Here is a 22,189-nt window from a genome sequence, read left to right as displayed (position 1 = left end):
GAGGATGCTGGAAAACGGCGTATAGTCGCTTATCTGTATGCCGGCGTTCGTCTCGACGTTGATAACGTCGATGGCTTCGACGGGCTGAACTTTCGCCTGTGCTTTTGGCTGAGACTTCGTTGCCTGAACAGCCACAGACGCGGTCGATGTGCCATCACTTGCTCTGACCTGAATCGGTTTGCCGTCCATCAACCACGTGATGTTGAAAGGCTGGTCACCCTGGCTCGCGGTACACATTAGCTGTGTCCTCATCCCCTCCGTCAGACCGTTTTCGAAATAAAACGGCGAGATCCGGGGTGGAACTATAAACGTTACACGTCTGATGATAATCATGCGACGATCACGTCATCATATATGTCGTTCTGTAGTAGTAGTAGTAGTAGTAGTAGTAGTAGTAGTAGTAGTAGTAGTAGTAATAGTAGTAGTAAATATTAGTAGTAGTAGCAGTAGTAATCGTCGTCGTTGTAGTTTCTCTCCATCCTACCTATATAATTACATATAATTTTGCTTTTCTTTTTTTTCTATTTTTATTTTTTATTTTTTGTTTTTCTTTCTTTTTGATATTTTTTTTTTTTGGTTTTATTTTCTTTTTTTTTTTTTTTTTATTTTCTCCCTCCTCGCTCCCTTATCATTAAACATCGATATTTATCATGCCGATGGATATTACTTTCGGGAACGTACCGGAGTACGTGCCAAATTTTCCCTCGTTCTCTCGTTCCTTTTCTATCTCTCTCTTTTTTTCATTTTTTTTTTTTTTTATCTTTTTTGTTCTTTTTTCTTTTCTTTTTTTTTTTCGATCCGTCGTTAGGGGTAGCCTAGGGGTTTTGGCTTCGAAGAAGACTAACACGGGCAAAGGGCTCACAAGGGTTTACACATCTCGCGATTATATAACGATTAATTTTAAGCCCTTCGAATAATTTCTGATATTACACGATCAATTTTATTCAACAACGATTAGAACATAAATTATAATTTTTCATTTCACGGAAGGAACATATTAAACGAAGAAAATTGTTAATATCAAAGTTGAGAAGTGTGTCTTCTCGAGGAAGAGTTAATGTGAGCGAAAAAAAAAAAAAAAAGAAAAAGAAAAATAGAGAAAAAAGAGGAAAAGAGGAGAAAAAAAAAAAAAAAGAAAAGAGAGAAAGAAAAGGAAGGAAAAAAACTGAGAGTAACTCAGTGGTTAAAATAGCGTAACACATATCTGGTTTTGCTTTATACTTTTCTTGTCGTAGCCACCCCTAACAACTTTGTTCCATCTGTAAGCCACGAGAAACGTGACATTATTTTCCTGCTCGCTGTCTGTCTACAGCCCGAGGTGGGCTACTTCTACTACGGTACGCACCAGAGTCAGTTCTAACCGCAAAGTCTCGTCGGCTATTCGTCATAGTAGTAGTAACAGTAGTAGTAGTCATCGTCGTCGTCGTTGTCGTCGTTGTCGTCGTTGTCGTCGTTGTCGTCGTTGTCGTCGTCGTCATCGTCGTGTCGTCGTCGTTGTAAGAGCTAATGGAAGGCCACGAAGTGTTGGAAACACGCTACAAATATGTATCTCGTTTATATTCGCCACTCATGAAAAATCTTTTCTCTCATCATCAGCTTCGCCTATTTTTATTCATCCAAATAGAGAGAAAAAGAGAGAGAGAGAGATAGAGAGAGAAAGAGAGAGAGAGAGAGAGAGATAGAGAGATAGAGAGAGAGAGAGGGGTGAGGACTAAATTTTAACGACACTTGTGCTAAATTTTTTTAATAAATTTCCTTTTACTTTTTTCCTTTTATCTTTTCTTCGTTATATATATATATATATATATATATATATATATATATATGTATATATAATATTAATTAATTTAATGACTTCGTTAATGATTGATACCCTTGTGACGATTCGCATTCTATAATATTAGATTACAGTTTAATTACTTTGAAAGGCTTAGAGATTATCAAAATCCAGATTGTAAAGGATCACGTCGAATATGGATATATTAAATAATTAAAGATAAAATTTATATTACATATGAATATGAATAGAAAATATTCCAATGGGAATGATCTGTCAAATAGAAGATGTGATAATAACCGAATAAACTTGTTCGGTTCGTTGCAATCAAATAAATTTCTTTTTTTATTAAAGCCGATAAAAAATCTAGCCTCTTATTTGGATTCGCTGGTATCTACCTGTCGGACTAAATTAATAGGCTATTTTCTGCTGATTTCACTATTGTTAGCTCACTTGATAGAATGATAAAAATAGCGTGTAGAGTAGAAGAAAAAATCTTTATCCTCTCTCTCCTTCTCTCTTTCTCTTTCTCTTTCTCTCTCTCTCTCTCTCTCTCTCTCTCTCTCTTTCTTTCTATTTCCGCTTGTGAGTATATGCCTCTCTTTTTCGTCGTGACCTTCCAAAGACGAGTCCGTTGCTCGGTTAGTAGAAAAATCAAAGTAAAAAGAAAATTCTCACTCGGTCATAAATATATATTAGCACAGTGTAAAAGATAGAAAAGTGGCAGGTATAAACCGTGAATGGATGAAGGAGGGAGAGAGGCGGGGATGGGATGGAGGGGGGAAGGGGAAGGGCAAGAGGATTTTGGCGAACACGTTTATCACGAGCGAATCACGTTATCCATGGAAAATGAACATTTATGACCGAGCGCAACTGTTAATGTCGTACAACGCGTCTTTATGATGAAACTGTACTCGATTCACGTTGAGATAAGCCATACAAGAGAACGAGGAATACGTTCATAAATTTTTGACCAAGTTCAATTATTTTTGCGCTTCGAGATATTAACTGCGAGCATCGAACTCGTGCTCACTCTTTCTTTTCTTTCCTTATTTTTTCTGCATCTTTTTTCTCCTCCTTGTCTTTTCGTTTACTTTTTTTTTTTTCTCTTTGCTTTTCATTTCTTTCCCTTCATCTTCTTCTTCTTCTTCTTCTTCCTCCCTCTATCATCTATTCCCCAGTCTATCCTACCCTGCCCGTTCCAATGTGCAATAACGAGCACATTTTAACGCAATTACTTTCTTCTTAAACAATTCATTGCATTTTACATTGCGCGTAATAACAAACGAACGTTTCAACTAATTGCATTAAAATGTGCTTCTAACGTACATGTAAATAATTACGTAGATTCGTTAATATTTAAATAATACCTTTAGACATATAAACATTAATTGGCATCTGTTATTCTCCCACTGGAAAAAAAAATATCTTATTTTATTAAGCCGATTTACTTACCAATATCTGAACGCTCGTCGAGGAGATCAATATCAATATGGGGAAGAGGTAAATGATTCGAATGAAGTGACGTCAACGATCTCTACTTTGATCATTTTTTTCTCTCTTGTTTTTTTTATTTTTTTTTTTTTCTTTAAAATAACAAACAATAAAATAGATCCACGATCGATCGATCGATCGAGATCGTTGACGTTAACTTTGTTCGATCGATTTTGGTTCATTTTACTACTTTGTCCGATCAACGATAGTCGTCAATGTGACGACGTTAATGGATTAATAATTAGGATGATATCGTGATGACGATGATAGTTACATAAAAATATAAAAGAGCACTTTTCTCTTGCGAAAATTCATTTCTACATTAATAGGATATATAAATATATATATATATACATATATAAATATATATGTGTATGTATATATATATATATATATATGTATACACATATATATGTATATGTAAATATATCGTAAGTTTTTAATCAAAGGACCGCTCAAGACGTGTGATGATAACCATACAACACAATAACGAGTAATAATAAAATTGACGATGATACGAGCGAATAAACAAACGTAGCACGACTCCTACTGGGAAACGTAATGGCGATCATTTTCAACAAACGATTCGATCTATATGAGAATATAAGTACGTGTGTGCTTGTGGAAATGGATTAAGTGTCAACGATATAAGTACTCAGTCAAAAACATATTAAGTGTTTCCTGATTAAATATATATATATATAATATATATGTCTATGTTGGATGATGCATACACGTGTGCGAGATAATTAAACTCAATACGAACGATAATTCTATCATCTCGTTGCTACATCGAGCTTTTTTTTTTATAAATAATGAAAACAGGAAGTTAAGAAATATTTAATTTAATACTATTAATACGACTTGTAAAAAGAATAAATAAAAAAGGAGACCAAAAAGAAAAGAAAAAGAAGAGACGAATTTAAATCGAATTAACGCTCGATATCTCGATGTCACAACTCGATGCGAGATACCTTCTACATACTTATTCAACTGTCGAATACATTAAAAACGTTTCGATAACGAGATAATAAAATACTAGCAGATGGTATATAGATATATATATATATATATATATATATATATATATATATACATATATATATATATATATCTGTGTGTGTATGCGTGTGTATATGTGTTGTGTGTATACATACGTATCAAGAGTATATACAATATATACTCGTTATATAAATCCGATCGAAGCGTGCAATTAGGCGTGCAAGAAAACAGCGTGCAGGGTTTGAAGTATAGTATATAGTAGTAGAAATAGAAGAAATAGAAGAAGCACAAAAGAAAGAATAAACGAATAGACGCAGAATAGTGAGTTCGAGGATTGGAAAGGATGAAATATAGTACAAAAGAGACAGACAGATAGATAGATAGATAGATAGATAGATAGATAGATAGAACGAGAAAATCGGAAGATAATAGAACGAATATTATTTGTAGCACGTCGAATACGATGACGCACGTCGTCCAAATATATATTTATATATATATATATATATATATATATATATATATATATATATGTATATATATATACATATATATAAGATAAAAAGATAAAAGAGGACAAAAAAATAATTTCAATTCGTTGATATTTCGAAATAATCCAAACTGAAATCTAAAATAAGATTTGAATGAGAAATTGCATCCATTCTTACCAACGGCGGTCTTTCCTTTATCTCTTAATCTCTCTTATCAGTCCCTTCGCATAATTCTTTTCTTTCTTTTTTTTCTTTCTTCTTCCAAATCTCTACGAAATATCTTTTTCGTTAAGACTGATTCGAACGGCTGAGGATGCAATTTAATGACAATAAGAAATTCGATGTTGACTTTTGAACGTCACGAAGACGACGTGCCGGTTATTTCACAGCGTGCAACTGTTTTTGATAACTTGCATGTAGCAGAAATTGGTCGCTTTTTAAAAATTTACCGATCGATCGTTACGACGATCGACATTGATCGTCGATACGATTTCGGTGATTTTTCGATAAAAGAAATATAAAAAGGAAAAAAAGAAAGAAGGAAAGGAAAATTTAAATGGAGGAATAAAAATTTAAATAAAGGAATTTGTGTGTTCGCTAGAATACAGCCGAATTTAAAAGAGGAATTTTCCAATGTTTCCATTACAACATGTTTTACGAGGTATTTGAAAACCACAAGAAAGAAAGAGAAAGAGAGAGAGAGAGAGAGAGAAAGAGAAAGAAAAAGAGAGAGAGAGAAAGAGAGAGAGAGAGAATATGTTAGAGTACAAACTCGTAGTTTCGTCGTTTCTATATGATTTTACTTTTTTATTTTTTTCATTAGCAAAGAAGGAATAAAAAAAAAATAGAAATCTTGCCTCGAACTAAGACACAGATAAATGAAAAAATTTTTGCGGGCTTACGAATTCTCTCGTAAACTCTCTTGACAATGAGTATCTCTGTGTTTATCATTATAAAGTCACAAAGTAATCGATATATAATAATTATTATAATAATAAGAGAGAGAGAAGTTCGGTATGATTCATGGCGAATACACATGATCTTTTGGAGAATTGAATCCCAATTGGAAACGTGTTATCTCGTTGAGGAATTATAATTCAATTGAGAACTAATACATAAATTATATCGATAAAATTTTATTATAAATAACAACAAGCTCTATATGTAAAATTTCAAGATAGTATAACGAGATGTATCGTTAGAATCGAATGAAGTCGAAAGATTAATGAAATTCATTCGACGAGAAATACACGTGAATAATGGATGGATGTAAGATCACGCGTTATCGGGCAATAAAGAAATAATTAAAGAAAGAAAGAAAGAAAGAAAAAAGAAAGAAAGAAAAAATGAAAACAACGAAAGAATATGAAATAAAGAAATAAAGGAGGAAAGAAAAAACAAGAGAGTACACCAACGGTGTGCGTTTACCGTTGACGTGAAGGAGTGCAGAATGAGCGACGGTGGCCGCGCCATTGGTCACGCGACAGGTGTACGTGCCATTGTGCGCGGGTGCGATCGTGCTAATGCTCAGGGCGCTGATAAAAGCGTCATTTTGCCGGATGATTATCGCCTTTCTCGGGTCGTGGGCCGCGGCTGCTGCTGCTGCTGCTGCTGCTAAGGCGGCGGCGGCGGCGGCAGTACCTTTCTTGGAACCGGAGCCATTCTTAAGAGACTTGTTAGTTAACGAACCAATGCTGTCTCCGTTAGCACGGTTCGACGACGCCTCCCGTGACGTCGTTCTGATTGTCTCTATCGGGACGTTATCTTTCAGCCACGTGAATGTTAATGGAAGGTCACCAGTAGCGACAACGCACTGTATGCTAGTACGGTCGCCTACGTTTAAATCGCGAGCAAAACTGAAAGGCGTGATTTTAGGTGGCACTGAAAAGATAACAACAGAAAAACAAAAGGTATGGCATTCCGTTCCGAAGCAACACTTGTTTGTTTAGTCAGACGCTGCGAGAATAGATAGATAGAGACAGAGATAGATAGATAGATAGATAGATAGATAGATAGATAGATAGATAGATAGATAGATAGATAGGTGGATAGATAGATAGGTGGATAGATAGATAGATAGATAGATAGTGACAGAATCATAGCATAGGAGTCCAAGGAATTTTCCCTTTTTTCTTTTCCTTAATTTTATGCACTAGCTCGAATGTTTCGCAAAGAGTATTAGAGTTTGTATAATATACATATATATATGTGTGTGTGTGTATCATATATATACATATATACATATATATATATATATATATACGTATATATGTGTACATATGTATACATGTATGTGTATATATAAAGTTTATTTTCTATGGATAACTATTAGAATTTGGTATACTTTAGATAAAGTACTTCGAAGAATCTATCAAGAAATTTCAATCGATTCGAGTCACGAAGCTTCACTTACATATATGTGTGTATATGTATATATATATATATACACACACATACAAACACACACATATATATATATATATAATATGTATATACATAGTAAAAACTCAACCATTGCTGCCGGAGTTAAGTCTTTAGGAATCCTTTGTCTCAAGTTCGAGGATAGAGTATTAAACGATCGTCTCCTGACATTACCAACTATAGCTATAAAGAGACAACGATTGTTTGAGGATTGAATAAACATGGAAAGAGACAGAGACAGAGAGAGAAAGAGAGAAAGAGAGAAAGAGAGAGAGAGAGAGAGAGAGAAAAGTCGTAATATAATGAGAGAGAAGGCGTGATTATATACAGTTATCCGGCAGCACTGGCGAAGATGAAAGCGACTTTGTCGAATACCACGTACGTGCACTCTCCTCCTCCATCTCATCCTTCCTCATCCTCCTCGCTCTTACTGCTTAAGCCTTTTAACCCCTGCAGGAGATTAAGGCTCGTCTTTACGACGACTACGGGATTACCAAGTTTCAACTCTCTTCCTTTCTCTCACACACACACTCTCTCTCTCTCTTTCTCTTTCTTTTTCTCTCACACTTTCTCTCTCACAGACACTCTCTCTCTCTCCCTCTCTCTCTCTCTCTCTCTCTCTCTCTCTCTCTCTCTTTCTCTTTCGTTCATCTCATGTTCATAATATTCATGCTAACAAGACAAAAACAAGTCTATATATTGTATCTTCTTTTTTAATAAGTATATCGATATAAGTTAATTCACTTTTAATGAGAGGAGAATGACAACATGATATTCCACTAGGCGCAATGATATCAGTGCGATTACCTTTAGATATAGATAGATCGATATAGATGAGACGAGACAAGGAGACAACGGAATTCCTCGACTTAATGACAATCTTTCCTGGATAACAGAAGAGCTTGATGCTTGCTCTCATATAGTAAGATAGTCAGAGATAGATAAGTAGATAGATAGATAGCTAAAGAGAGAGAGAGAGAGAGAGAGAGAGAGAGAGAGAAAGATAGAGATAGATTGTGAGAGATAGAGTCGGATGTAATTAAACGCTTGATTAAAAAGGATTCCTTTAATAATAAAACACGCTGCCTTTGATCTTATAGCAACTTGTTAAAGGAACAGACAACTTACTTAATATGAACGAAAGCAATTATCTACGGTGGCCGCATTCACTCAATTTTGCAACTTCCTATCAGTTATTTTCTCGTTTATGAAATGTATCTTGATAACCTATTACATCGATCTCTGATACTTTATTCTAGGGTGAGTTTTCGATTGAAAAGCTCTTTCCTTTTCTTATCTTTTTTCTATTCTTTCTTTTTTTTCTTTTCTCTCTTTTTTTTTTCTTTTCTCTTCTCTTCTCTCCCTTTCTTTTCTTTTCTTTTCTTTTCTTTTCGAATTGCACAGTACCGTTGAGAAGTCGACCTATCGATGGTTGGATTCATTCAAGATCTACTTTCAGAACTTCTTAACCTTTCTTTACTATCGTGAAACTCGTCGATGCGTCGATCGGCTACGTAAAAGACAGCGAGTTTTATTTCGAATCGAGGACACGAATGACGGCCGTCGCTTCGATTAAATGACTCTTCAATCTTCTTTTTCCTTTCTTATTTTTTCTTTTTTATTTTTTTTCTTTTATCTCTCGTTTTCTTTTTTTTTTAAGAAGCTTTCACCTCGAAAACAACCCTAGAAGATCGCTATGTAAGATCGAGGCTTTCCGCTTTTTTTTTTCTCTCCTTGTTATCTCCTTATCGAATTTGCGATATAATTTAGATATATCAGATTATATTATATCGCAAATTATATGCAAGTATATATATATATATATATATATATATATATATATATACTATAATAAATATATATAGCTAGATATGTATATATAGGCACGTATGTATGTATGTAAGAAAAAAGAATTATAGCAAACTCACACATCTCGCTGTCTCGATAATCCGGCACATATATACACAGGATTTTGTACATCCACTCGAATACATAAAGCAGATCGTTAATAATCAAGAAAATTTTTGTAAATTTATAATCGAAATTAATGGCGACAATGTATCTTTATAAATGACGGAAAAAAAAATTTTCAAAGAAATTAATTACAATTTTTAAACGAAGCCTTATGTATGTCGTGTGTTCTTTTTTTTTCTCTCTTTTTTTTCTTTCTTTTTTTTTTCTTTTTATTTTTTTTTTCTTCCTTCTTTTATGTACACGAACGTACAGATTCGGAGTGTTTCAAAATTATACGTCAATAGGTTTTGTCAAATAATTTTCTAATTTATAATTAGAAAAATATACGTAACAACATCGACAAGGTGATTTATTTAAAATAAGAAAATATAATAAAACGCCAGCGTATAATTTTAATGCACATATTTTATATATATATATACAATGCACATATGTATATATATACAATTTGGCGAATACATATGTATGTACAGATAGAAATATATATATATATATATATATAAATATATAAATATATATATATATATATAGTATATAGTATATACAATATACATATATGTATAGTATATGTATACGAAGTAGTACAGAGCGGTTTAAGGCGAGCGCGTGCAAGGACAGATGCTTCAGCGATGCAAGTGAGGTGCTGTGCTCTGTGCGTGGGTCATTTCCGGGATATTCAGGCACACAGATACGCGCGCACGCGCCTAACTATGCTCATTGCTTTTCTCTTAACTATTTACGTTTATGTAGGTAAATCCCTAGATAAATGTTAAGGAGACTTTGAAGCCTTGTTTCCATTTCTACGAAGCTGACGAGAATCCTGGCCTGAATTCATTAGTGTACATTGTCCTGTAGATTTTCTATCGTATTATGCAACGAACGACGAATATATAAGATGCAATTAAAAATATTAAAATAAGAAAGACAAGAAAAGAGAAAAAAGAAAAAACGAACACAGAGGAAATAAAAGAAATGTACGCGAGTAAAGATATATAGAGAATAAAATCAAAAAGGAAAGAGAAGAAAAAAAGAAGAGAAAAAGAAAATAATCCTTTCAATATCATACCTGAATATTATTTATGGTGTTCTGTATGTTGTGTATTGTGTTTTGTGACAAAAAAAAAAAAAATAAAAAAGAAAAACAAAAACAGGCAAAAAAAAATGAAATTATTGTCGAAAGAAAAAGATCGATAAAGAGAAATATCAAAAAGAATGTGAACGAGAGTGAAGATGGAAAAGAGTAAAGGAAAAAAAAAAAAGAAAGAAGAATAAGAAGAGAAAGAAAAACAAACTAATCATTGTTAGTTGAAGAACGATAGAAAGCTCGATCGAAAAAAAGGCACGATTCAATCCTGATCGTTAAAACTCGTTGTTTCGTCAACGTCATTTCCGTACGTCGCAGTACAACGATTTTCTCGACGGGATTTCGATAGGGACGACCCTCGTTGGATGGTAGTAAACGACAAAAGTGTAACACCCTCGTAATAACTCCCAATGGCAATAGGTGAATCTATTTCGTCTGTTTGATTATGAAATATAAACAAATCAAATATGTGTGGTCGTTAAGCAAACGAGATTAATTAGTTGGCTGACGTCATTCACGGCATACTTTTATTTTTCGACTTTTTTCGATCCGAGAAAATAGGAACTCGTGAAATAGAAAAAGAAAAAGAAAAAAAAAAAAAAAAGAAAAAGAGAGGGAGAATATTTCGATCGAATCGATTATACTTCTTTATTCTCTTGCTCGTCAAACCACTTGTTTTCTCTCTCTCTCTCTCTATATTATTAACACCCCTCTATATATCATTAGGTATACATACAATCGTCCTACGTGCGGTGTACAATGAGCTTGCATTAATTCAATCTCGGATCGTACCCGTTTAATTATCGTGAAACGGTAATAGGATTCGTAGCTGAAAGCATTGGAGTTAAAGACGTTCCTAAGGGTAACCCTGTGGTTGAGTAAACGATTCAAATATCGTCGTTATTTATCCAATCAATCTCGAGTCAATTTTTTTTTCCCTTTCTATTCTTTTTTTTTTCACTTTGGTTGTTTTTGTTTTCTTTCTTTCTTTCTTTTTTCAAATCGAACCTTCGATCGGTGCCATCTACGTTTGAAAAAATATAAAAGTAAAAAGTTAAGAACGAAGGATGAATAATGACGACGATGATGATGATGATGATGATGATGATGATGATAATAATAATAATAATAATAATAAACGAGTCATCGAGATTGATGAACTTTCGAAGATTTACGTCGTTCACGAAAGTTGCATACAACGAGATAAACATAGAGTTCGTTGATACAGGGTTGGGACGATGTTGTCGCATGATAATCAAGCCTGCCCAAACAGTAGACTTGGACCACCGTTTGATCCCGTAAAGCTAATAGAAACATTGTGTGAAGATAAATCTGGTGGCCCCTGTCAAATCGGCCGTTCGATTATGTATACATAAATTGCAATTAATATGATCGGTAAATGGATAAAGGGGTACAAAATGTGGTCCGATATATTGGAGAACGAAAGGACATCTTCAAATGCGATTAAATCTATTTGATAATATCTTTCGAATGTTTTTATGGGAGATTTCTTTTTTGAAGGAGAAAGAAAGGAGGGGTTAAGGGAGCCTAAATTAATCAATCGATTTGATCTTCGAAAAAAAAAAAAGAAAAAAAAGCAAAAGAATAATCTTTATCTTAATCCCAATTTTCTCAATACCGCTATAATATCCTCTTTAAAAATAATATTTTTAGATACCATTTAAGGAAGGACTACTATGTAGACCCTAAGGTTTCTTCTATTACGTCATCCTTCGAGCTCACACCTGATAAAGACTATCACACTTCGATGACTCTTGTTTTATCCCCAAACCCTTTCATATAAGACTTTGGAAGTGACGTTGGAAACACGCAAAGGCTAAAGACTTCGAGATAGAACCTAGTCATCTCCATTATCATGACTTAAAGGCGAACGATCCGATCGATGAATATTTTTGGCAGGTTACGCCGAGAAAATTGGTCTTACTTACAAAGTTTTAATCGACAAATAGGGAAATGTCAACCACTTATCATCCTATAAACTATGGGAAAGAAATTGATTATTAGTTTCATTGAGTTTCATTGTTATTTTTTTTTCTTTTTCTTTTTTTGTTTTTTTCCTTTTCTTTTTTAACGAAATTATCAATCAACAAATTACTCACCTAAAACACGAACTTCGACGGATCGTTGAGAAGTAAAATTATGTTTATTTCTGGCAGTGCAGGTGTATGTGCCTTGATCAGCGGCACGTTGTACGGTATCGATGAATAATGTACCATTCGCTACCCTTTGTCTCATATTAGTTGGCAGTCTTACGTTGCCTAACAAGATTGTAATTAATAATTGATACTCGTAGAAGAACAAAAAAAAAAAAAAAGAAAATAAAGGATAAAAGAAAGAGAAAAAAAAGGGAAAGAAAATCAATGCGCTCAAAATTTTTGATAATGATGAAATTCTTGAACAAACAAAACTTACCCTTTTCCCATATTATCGATTCGATGGGATATCCAGCTACAGGGCATTTGATATATAGTTGCTTCCCAGCGACCGCTGAGACGGTCGACATGGGTCTGACATATGGCAGTCCTGAGATTGAAAATTATAGAAAATTCCTTTTAACTTTTACACCAACGATTTTATCCTTAAAAGGATATTATGTGTAAGTGACAACTTTGCAGGTGTATGGGATGTTAAACAAAAAAAAGAAAAAAAAAGAAAAAAAAAAAAAACAAAAAAAATCGAGTCACTCGATTTGCAACATCATATACATAATATACATTTTTTTAATATATATATATATATTAAAAAAGAAACCTTTTGACGATAAGAATAATTTCGATAAAATCTTAAGACGAAGTAAGCCTTCTTGAAATTCTCTTGAACCCGTGTGATTCGAGATTAGACAGTGACATCGAATGATCGTCACGTTTCCTTCGATCAATGTATCCCATCATTTTCTGATTCTCTACCGAATTACTTACCGTAAATATTCAGTCTTGCTGAGTGTTTCGAATCTCCAGCTCTACTACTGGCAGTACACTCGTATTCCCCGCCGTCCTCCGGTTTAACCGATGTGATGTTAACGTGGGATATTACGTCTCCGTATACGGTCACGTATTGGCCAATCAGAAGCCTGTCGTTTTGTGGAAGCGGAAATCCATCTAGCAGCCAGGAAATTTGCGGCGTGGGATTACCTGCGGCGCTGCATTTCAGAGAAACCGATGGTCCAGGCTGCATTGTCTGTTCGATAAACCTGTAGACCAGCTGTGGTGCGATCTCTGTTAACAGACGTTACGGTTAGATTACATATATATAACAGAAAGCTTTGGAACAACGTTTCTCTCTCTCTCTCTCTTTCTCTTTCGTTCTCACACTTGTATTATATTACTCTCTGTTCACTTATCTCTGTTTCTCTCTCTCTCTCTCTCTCTCTCTCTCTCTCTCTCTCTATCTATCTGTCTGTCTGTCTGTCTGTCTCTCTCTTTCTCTTTGTCTCTATCTTGCTCTATAATTTTTTGTTCTTTTCTATTTGTTTTTTCAAGTTCATAATAAACTTCATTCAATTCTTAAAAATTTCTCTTCTATCTGCAACACGTAAACTCATAGTGATCGTATAGAAATTACTATGTAAAATTTTTTAAATGAAGAAAGAAAAAAAAAAAGGGAAAATAGAGGTAACGTTGTTTTATTCGAGGATTATGACAATTTTGGCTGTACGTGATTTTATAATAATAATAATAATAATAATAATAATAATAATAATAATAATAATAATAAGAAGAAGAAGAAGAAGAAGAAGAAGAAGAAGAAGAAGAAGAATAACGTTCGTGATACAAACAACGTGTAATCTGTTTTAAAGGGAGAAAAAAAAAGCAAAAAAATTATCGATCAGTTTGGTGAACTATAGGCATCGAATTTTTATGATTTCTTTTTCAAGTGTATTCTTCATTTCATATGTCACACAAGAGATTTCTCTATGAAATTTCGATAGCGTCGAATATGAAAGAATGAGAAAGAAAGGGGAAAAGAAAGAGGAGAGAAAAGAGAGAATGAGTCAAAGAGAACGATGTGAAACAATTGAAAAGGTGAAAAGTTCGATGTACCAGAATAGTTTATCTCTACGGTGAGAGAAGTTGCGTACAAAGATACTTTACATTTTAGCGAGTCGCGTAACGAGCTGTAGCTCGCGCTTGCTAATAAATTCATGAACTTTGTAAGGCGAGTACACATCCATATACATATATATATATACACATACGTACACAGGAATACACACTCACACACACGCACACATAACACATACACACCACTACACACACATGCGCATTGGCGATAAGATAACGTTGACTCTTGGCAAAGTTTTCGCATACATTCATAGTTTCCGCACATCTGAATGTTACCTCTCCTTACGTTCTGTACTATCAACATTAAATTTCTCAAACTCACTCACTTACTCTCTCTCTCTATCTATCTATCTATCTATCTATTTATCTATCTCTCTTTCTCTTTTTCCTTCTTTCTCTCTCTTAACTCGGCTGCTAATCATGCAGTTCCAAAAAGGTTCAATCAATGAAAAACTTTCAAAAGTATGAATAACATCGATGAGATTATTTCCGAAAAGATATCGACATGTTGGTAAAATATTATTTTTTTATGGTAGCATATAAAGTTCACAAAAAATCCGTCGACTTTTGTTCTTCTCTTATTTATCTGTTTTTGTTTTGTTCCCGTTTGTCTCTTTTTTTGGTTTTTTCTTTCTTTTTTTTTCTTTTTTTTTTTTTTTTCGACGATGGATTAGCTCGGTGATTAAAATTCACACGGTCTCGGTGAAAAGGGAAATACGGAGAACAGTGGTAGGGAGACTCTCGTCGTCCATCGTGGTAACAATTTTGCGTGTTTATTATTTAAAGGAACAGTTGTTTCAAAAGGAGGACTGTTAGTAAATTAACAATTGCATCTCTTCAATTAAACCGCAATGTTATTTCATTTTTCCGCGAATAGGGAAAAACGTAGCGCTTCTCGTATCTTGAATCAAGAAATGAATACTTTGAAAGGAGAGAGAGAGAGAGAGAGAGAGAGAGAGAGAAAAAGAAAGAAAAAAAGGAATGAAACGACATAATAATCCAGAAATTTTCACTCAAGGAACATTTTGAGAAAATTTACATGGACCAGACAATAGGTATAGTATTTGAAAAATAAATTAAAGCAGCCAGTTCGTCCTCTATTCTATTGGTATTGTTTAATTATTTCAAGAAAGAAAGAAAGAAAGAAAGAAAGGAATAAGAGAAAAGGGGAAGGAAAATTAAAAGAAAATTGTCTTGCAGTTAAATAATTCGTCATAATTCGTCCTTGTGGTGGTTAATAAAAGCAGGTAAAATAAAATAAAGGCAAAAAAAAAAGAAAAGAAAAGGAAAGAAAATACACATGTAAAGGCACGAGCGCGCCCACGCACACACACGCACACACACACACATACACACGGTAAAAAAGAAAAAGCCAACAAAACAGAAAAAGCGAACAAAGGAAGAATAATAAAAATTCGTCGAGCATCGATCGTTCTAAACAGCGGTCGAGTCGAGTGGGGTTGCTTATTTTTCTTAAAAGCACTGCATTTTCGATGGTATAACAAACGAACAGGCAGGCAGGCTGGCAGGCTGGCAGGCTGGCAGGCAGGCAGGCAGGCAGGCAGGCAGGCAGGCATGCAGGAAAAGCAGGGAGATAGACATAGAGGTAGACAGACAGTCATGTACATATGTATATGTATGCAGATACGTTGATATAGATTTTCCAATACAAATATAAAATAACCTGTATAAAATGAAAATGATGGAATCGTGGAAAATTGAAATAGGAATTTAATTAAGCATCGCTATTGTCCTGATGCCAAAGAGGACCTGAAGGCATATAGATACGTAACACGACTATTCCAAATATATCAAGCGTGATATTCCATTTCTTTCTTTCATTCTTTCTTTCTTTTTCCTCATTTCATTGATTTAAATAGTTAAAAATACTTTCGCTGTGTTTTTTGATCGTTCGAGTAGCTTGTATATAAAAACTTTACGAATGAGAAATATTTGAGGAGAGAAAAAGAGAGAGAGAGAGAGAGAGAGAGAGAGAGAAACACTACACACACACACAGACGCGCGCGCACATATATACAAAGAGAAAAAAAAATAAAAGAGGATAGAATGATGTTAAAGTATACATAGAAAAAAATACAAGCGAAAATTTTCTCTCTCTCTCTCTCTTCCTTTGTCTTTGGCTATCTTTCTCTCTCTCTCTCTCTCTCTCTCTCTCTTTGTCTTTGGCTATCTTTTTCTTTCTCTCTCTCTCTCTCTCTCTCTCCCTCTCTCTCTCTCTCTTTTTCTCTGTTTCTCGCGAAAAGTTGCTTCTAGCAAAGGTGGTTTAGCCTCTGACGTATCTATGACGCATAATAAATAGATGACTCGGTGTAGATGCAGGACGATGCGAGATCGTGCACGGTCGAGAGCGGCATGCAAAGCATTGGCAAAACCGCAGGAATCTCGTTAGCGTATGCAAATCCAAGGTGGCGGTACTAACTATCCGATCGTGCTGCAGGCGATCTTCCACAGCACTCACCTTTCCCCTTTACCTAATGTACGCTCGATGCCCCGCAGGTTAGAAATCATGGAGCCGAGAAGAATCCTAATGACAAGGTAATACGAAGCTGTCTTCTCTCTCTCTCTCTTTCTCTATATATCTCTATTTCACTCATTCACTCACTGTAACATGTTCTTGCCTTCTCTGGTTCGGCTTCACCTTCGTCCCTGAAGGTCGCTCGCAAAAGTTACTAATTGACGGTCGGTAGGAAACTTCGTTCACTGTAATTGAGGGTTCTCTAGTCTCTCCCATCGTACACATACCTATCCTATTCCACCTCAGTTGGATAAAGGTTCGTTCAGAAAATCGTTGACTATGGCGAATCTCGGAGAAAGAGTCGATACTCTGACAATGGATTTTCCGAACTCCCGTGCTTTCTCCCAACGGAGAAAGAGAGAGGACACGAAGAGAGCGAACAAAAAGAGAGAGAGAGAGAGAGAGAGAGAGAGAGAAGGAAGACATGCTTTTTGGAATATCAAAGATAGTTAGATCGAGAGAAAGAGGAGGAAAGATAACGAGTAGCGAGAGAGTACGCTTTGGTCGGACGTGCGAATAGTAATAGTAATGGTATGCTACGCTCTTCTCCAGCGTTAGTAGTTTAACCAAGCCATATTTGAAACACGTCAGTCGTGAAAGGAAACTACGTTTTCCCTTAGGACAATTCGAGTTCCCAATGATTAATTACCTTGACGATGATATTAAGGGAAGTTTATACTTCAATCGAGTTAACTACGAATTAGAGAGAGAGAGAGAGAGAGAGAGAGAGAGAGAGAGAGAGAGGCAGAGAGAGAGAGAGAGAGAGAGATAGAGAATCTTTTCGAAAGATAGTAATTAATAAAGGACGAAACGTCAAAAGGTTGAATCGATTTATGTTATTTGTCACTTCTGTTCCCGTTTCTTCCGATATCCAACCGCTAGAAACTTTTGAAAGTCTCCTTCACTGAGACTTCTCCAATTATCTGTCGCAACCAAGAGTGAAAATAGTTTCGCTTTCTGATATTTAACGAAGTTACAACGGGGATGAAATCGAAGAAGAACGAAGTAAAAGATAAACGAAGAATAAGAAAATATCATTGTACAAATCTTTCTGGTTGCTTATTTTCTTTCTTTCCCTTTTTCTTCCTTTTTTTTCTTTTCTTTTGCTTTTTCTTTTTATCTCATTCTTTTTTTTTTTGTCTTCTTTCCCCAACCCTCCCGGCCTGCCACCAGCCAGCTCGGCCAGTCCCCCACCCCGCTCCCTTAACAACCTTAAACTATTATTTCTTTTCGACATTCTTCCCCGTGTAATTCCTACGAATAAGAGCTATAAACGATTTCGAAAGAAAATTTCAAGTCTTAGACGACTATAAAAGTTAGCGGCAAAAAAGAAAAACCAAAAAAAAAAAGAAAGAAAGAAAGAAAGAAAGAAAGAAAAAAAAAACGATGCCATAGAAAGGGTTAATGGTCGGGAAACTTGCAGAGCCATACCCTATTCAACTATTGGAGAGTTTAAGGAAAAAGAAAAGGAACTTTTGGATGAGACGTAAGAATAGTTCAAGCTGCCAATATCAATGATATCGTTTGCTACAACTTTTCTTATCCCTTTTCTCGCTCTTTATTTCTTTCTCTTTTTTTTGTTTCCACCAATCCAAATCGAACTCGTTGTTTGAAATAATAAAAAAGAAAGAAAGAAAGAAAGAAGGAACAAGAAGAAAAAAAGAAAAAAATAAATAAAAGGAGAAAGACAAAAAAGAAGAAAACATACCGTTACGAACATACGTAAGCACGTATGTCCTTAGAAACGCACGTAATTTAATTAAAATTCTCGTGCGAGAAAGATCCTTTTATTTTTTCCTTCCTCTCCCTCCCTCACCCGGTCCGCCTCGCCTCACCCCTTCTTTTTTCTTTTTCTATTTGAGACGCCGAAGGTACGTCTAGTCCAACTGAATATCCACTTAAGCGATAAAAGCGCGCACGATCCCACGAGATTTTCCCCATCGCGAGATCCGAATTTGCGAGCGTACTCTCATTAGACATAATGGCGTAACGGACAAAGGTTCTCTTACTTTGCGTTCAACTCTCGTTACGATTTAAAATTAATTTCGAACGATACGTCCACTGTGTTTCTTTCTCCCTTTCTTCTATCTTTTTCTTCTCTTTCTCTCTCCTTCTCTCCCTCTATAACGTTACATTTCAATTAATACGACCAGAAATAGAATTCAATGAGAACTTACTTCAGGATTTTCTCTTTAGTTTTCGAAAGCTATTTATCGAGTTTGCCGAAATAAAATATTGAAATAATCTAACGAAATTCAACTAATTTTCGTTTTATCTTAAAAAACAAGGATCAATGTTCGATCAATTTTCGTCTCTCTCTCTCTCTCTCTCTCTCTCTCTCTCTCTCTCTCGGTCTCTCTCTTTCTCTTTCTCTTTCTCACTCTCACTCCCTTGTTCTCTTTTTTCTTCCTCCGTAGCATATATCGAAACGAATGAAATCAATTTAATAATAAATTTTAAACCTCCCATCGAATTTGCGTTTATTATTACAAACTCGTATGCGTGCGGATGCGCACGCGTGTGTATTTGTCGGAAAAGGAAAAAAAAATTAACAAAAAAAAAAAAAAAAAAAAAAAAAAAAAAAAAACAAAAAAAATAAAACAAAATTAAAAACGGCAAAAAAATCAGCTATTTTCACGAATGGAAAATTTTAATATTGATACGGTAAATTTGATATGGTAAATTTGATACGCGACTAGAAATATTCATATTGCATTGGATGTTAGTAAGAGAAGGGAAGCGAAGGGGGATGGATGGAGAGCGAAGCAAAAGAGAAAAAAAAAACAGAAAAAAAAAAAAAATAACAATTTTCCGTAGCATCGTTATTGGTCGGATACAATTTCACGCTGAAAAATACATTAACGAACGCATCGATCAAAACCAGTTACATATATGTGTATGAATCTCGACCGATCGAAATGCTCTTTACGTTGCCTTTTCATTTGCCAGTTTTCTCTCGTACGGATTAACTGTTACGTGAGAAAATAATGAAAAAAAAAGAGTTATATATATATATATATATATATATATATATATATATATATGTAAACAAGAAGAAGAGTTAAAGATATACACATATATATATATATAAAGAATTATCAGAGAATATCATTTATACGAAATCTGTTATCGTATTAATCCGTAAAGTTTTTATAAGTCCGTTCTACGATACATAAACGAAATGGTACGCGTGTTTAGCGCGTAATAAATGCATTTCTATTGACTGACAAACGATAGTAAACTGTTGAATTTTGGTTTAATTATTCATAGCTCATCGTTTCAGATCTCGTTTCAAAAACGAAGTGTTATAATATCTGAAAATTGTAAACATACATCTGAATAGTTCACGTCTCCGTTCATGTATGTTTGTTTACATTTTCTAACGCGTTCTCGTTGAACGAACTATAGAAATATCTCAAAGATGATCAGTAAACGACATTATTCGGTCGGAGTTGTTTTCATTGAATTTTACGAACGCGAACTATCGATTAAACGAATGAATATGTGATTGAAAAGATATCGTAAGAGAAGATTTTTCTTTTTTCTTCTCTTACGATATATAACCTCTGATCTATAAAAAGAGAAAAAGAGAAATACGATAGAATTTTACTCAAAGTTCTATGTATCCTTTTCTATCTCATTCTGATCCAACGTTAACCTTCACGATTAACCCCTAGCACATTTTCCATTTATATCGAAATTAAAATCCGAACGAATCGACTACGTCGATCGTATCAAAAAAAAAAGAAAAAAAAAAAAAAAAAAAAAAAGAAAAAATAAGAAAAAACAAAAATAAACGAGACATTAGTTTATTACGATTAAGAGAAAAAGTAAGAGCAAGATAGAAAATCGAACAATTCATCTGACGAAGTACTAAATCGTTTGCTCGACAACGTAACTTACGAGAACATGCCAGTTTATCTCCCATCAGACTTTACTTTTACGTTAATTCTCTCTCCCTCTCTCTCTCTCTTTAATTCAAGAAAAGAAAAGAAAAAAAAAAAGAAAAATAAATAATCCTTATCGAGAACATTTTCATTTGAAATATAATTCCATTAGCACTTAACGATCGAACTCTTCGGACTATACACCATCGATGAATAACGTTAAATTTTTAATCTCTAGTAACGATATCTGAGAGAAAGAGAGAGAGAGAGAGAGAGAGAGAGAGATAGAGAGAGAGAGAGAGATAGAGAGAGAGAGAGAGAGAGCGCAAAAAAAAAGAAGAAGAAAAAAAGGGAAAAAAACGAGAAAAAGAAAATGAGGAAGAGAGATAGATAGATAGGGAGATAGAGATAGAGAGAGAGAGAGAGAGAAAAAGCAAAGAGTAATGTTAATACCGAAACGGCCACCGTTCGAGAGTACAAAAGCCGGAGTGAACGGCGTTGTTCGGTCGGCAACGTGTTATCGGAGGACGCACGTACTGCCTGCGCGCGTATGGGGGTTTTGTAATTAAAACCATTCGACGTCCTCGTATTCGCACGATTATCGTCGAGCAAATGGTCCTGCTTCGTCGTTGCGGCGAGGGAAGCTGCGATCGGAAAACCTGGGACCATACGAAATCGGTTCTCTGCGTGCAAAAATCCCCACCTACTCATCATCCTTTTCTTTCTCTCTCTCTCTCTCTCATTCTCTTTTCATATATATATATATATATACATATATATGTACATATATATATCTTTCTCGTTCGAAATCCACAGCGATTCGTGATGGAAAATACGTTACGATGGAAATACCACGCAAACTGGGAATGGATCGTATGGGGATGGGGGGAGGGGGGGGGATGAGGGGTGGAGGAAAAAGAGTTCCGCTGCATTAAACGTCGTGCAAGCTATCATCGTCCGAAGCCATTCGTTCGACAAACAAACGCTCGCCATCGCGACGCCTCGCAATTCCCTTGCATTAGGCTCGCCAATACGAAGTAAAAAGGAATAAAAACAAAGGACATTGAGATAAAGGGAAAAAGAAAAAGAAAGAGAGAGAGAGAGAGAGAGAGAGAGAGAGAAAGGGATGAAAGTGAGAAAGAGAAGAGAGAAGAAAGACAAATGAGAAAAAAAGATGTAAAAGAGGCTTGCTTAATCACTGATGTTTTCCTGGGGACCCCTTTCTCACTCTTCGATCTTCTGCTCTTCTTTTTTTTCTCTTTCCTTTTTTTCTTCTCTTTTTCTTCCCCTACCATCCCCTACGACTACCCCCCGCCCCCACCCCCCTCCTCGCTACCTCTTCTACCCATCCCTCTTCTTTTTCATTTTGTTTTCTTTTGACCTTTTTTCTCTCTCTTTTCTTTTTCTTCTTCTCTACATTCTTTTTGTTCGCTCGTTTTGC

General features: G+C 35.0%; 1 protein-coding gene across 7 annotated transcripts in view; it reads right to left on the bottom strand.

Annotated features, from left to right (window-relative positions):
- The window catches only part of LOC124425775 (Down syndrome cell adhesion molecule-like protein Dscam2), a 129,499-nt gene that overhangs the window by 30,610 nt on the left and 76,700 nt on the right, over positions 1–22,189 (bottom strand). For 5 of the 7 annotated variants that reach the window (XM_046966634.1, XM_046966631.1, XM_046966636.1 and 2 more), the window contains exons 9-12: positions 13,183–13,479; positions 12,677–12,787; positions 12,364–12,522; positions 6,193–6,645 (exon numbers count right to left, since the gene is read on the bottom strand). In XM_046966634.1, coding sequence (XP_046822590.1) covers positions 6,193–6,645; positions 12,364–12,522; positions 12,677–12,787; positions 13,183–13,479 — 1,020 coding nt within the window. Of the gene's footprint in view, positions 303–6,192; positions 6,646–12,363; positions 12,523–12,676; positions 12,788–13,182; positions 13,480–22,189 lie in introns of all 7 variants that reach the window. The other 2 variants (XM_046966633.1, XM_046966638.1) reach the window with 2 other exon arrangements.

Source organism: Vespa crabro, chromosome 7 (genome assembly GCF_910589235.1).
Source record: "Vespa crabro chromosome 7, iyVesCrab1.2, whole genome shotgun sequence".
NCBI lineage: Eukaryota > Metazoa > Arthropoda > Insecta > Hymenoptera > Vespidae > Vespa > Vespa crabro.
This window is presented reverse-complemented; position numbering and strand designations above follow the sequence as displayed.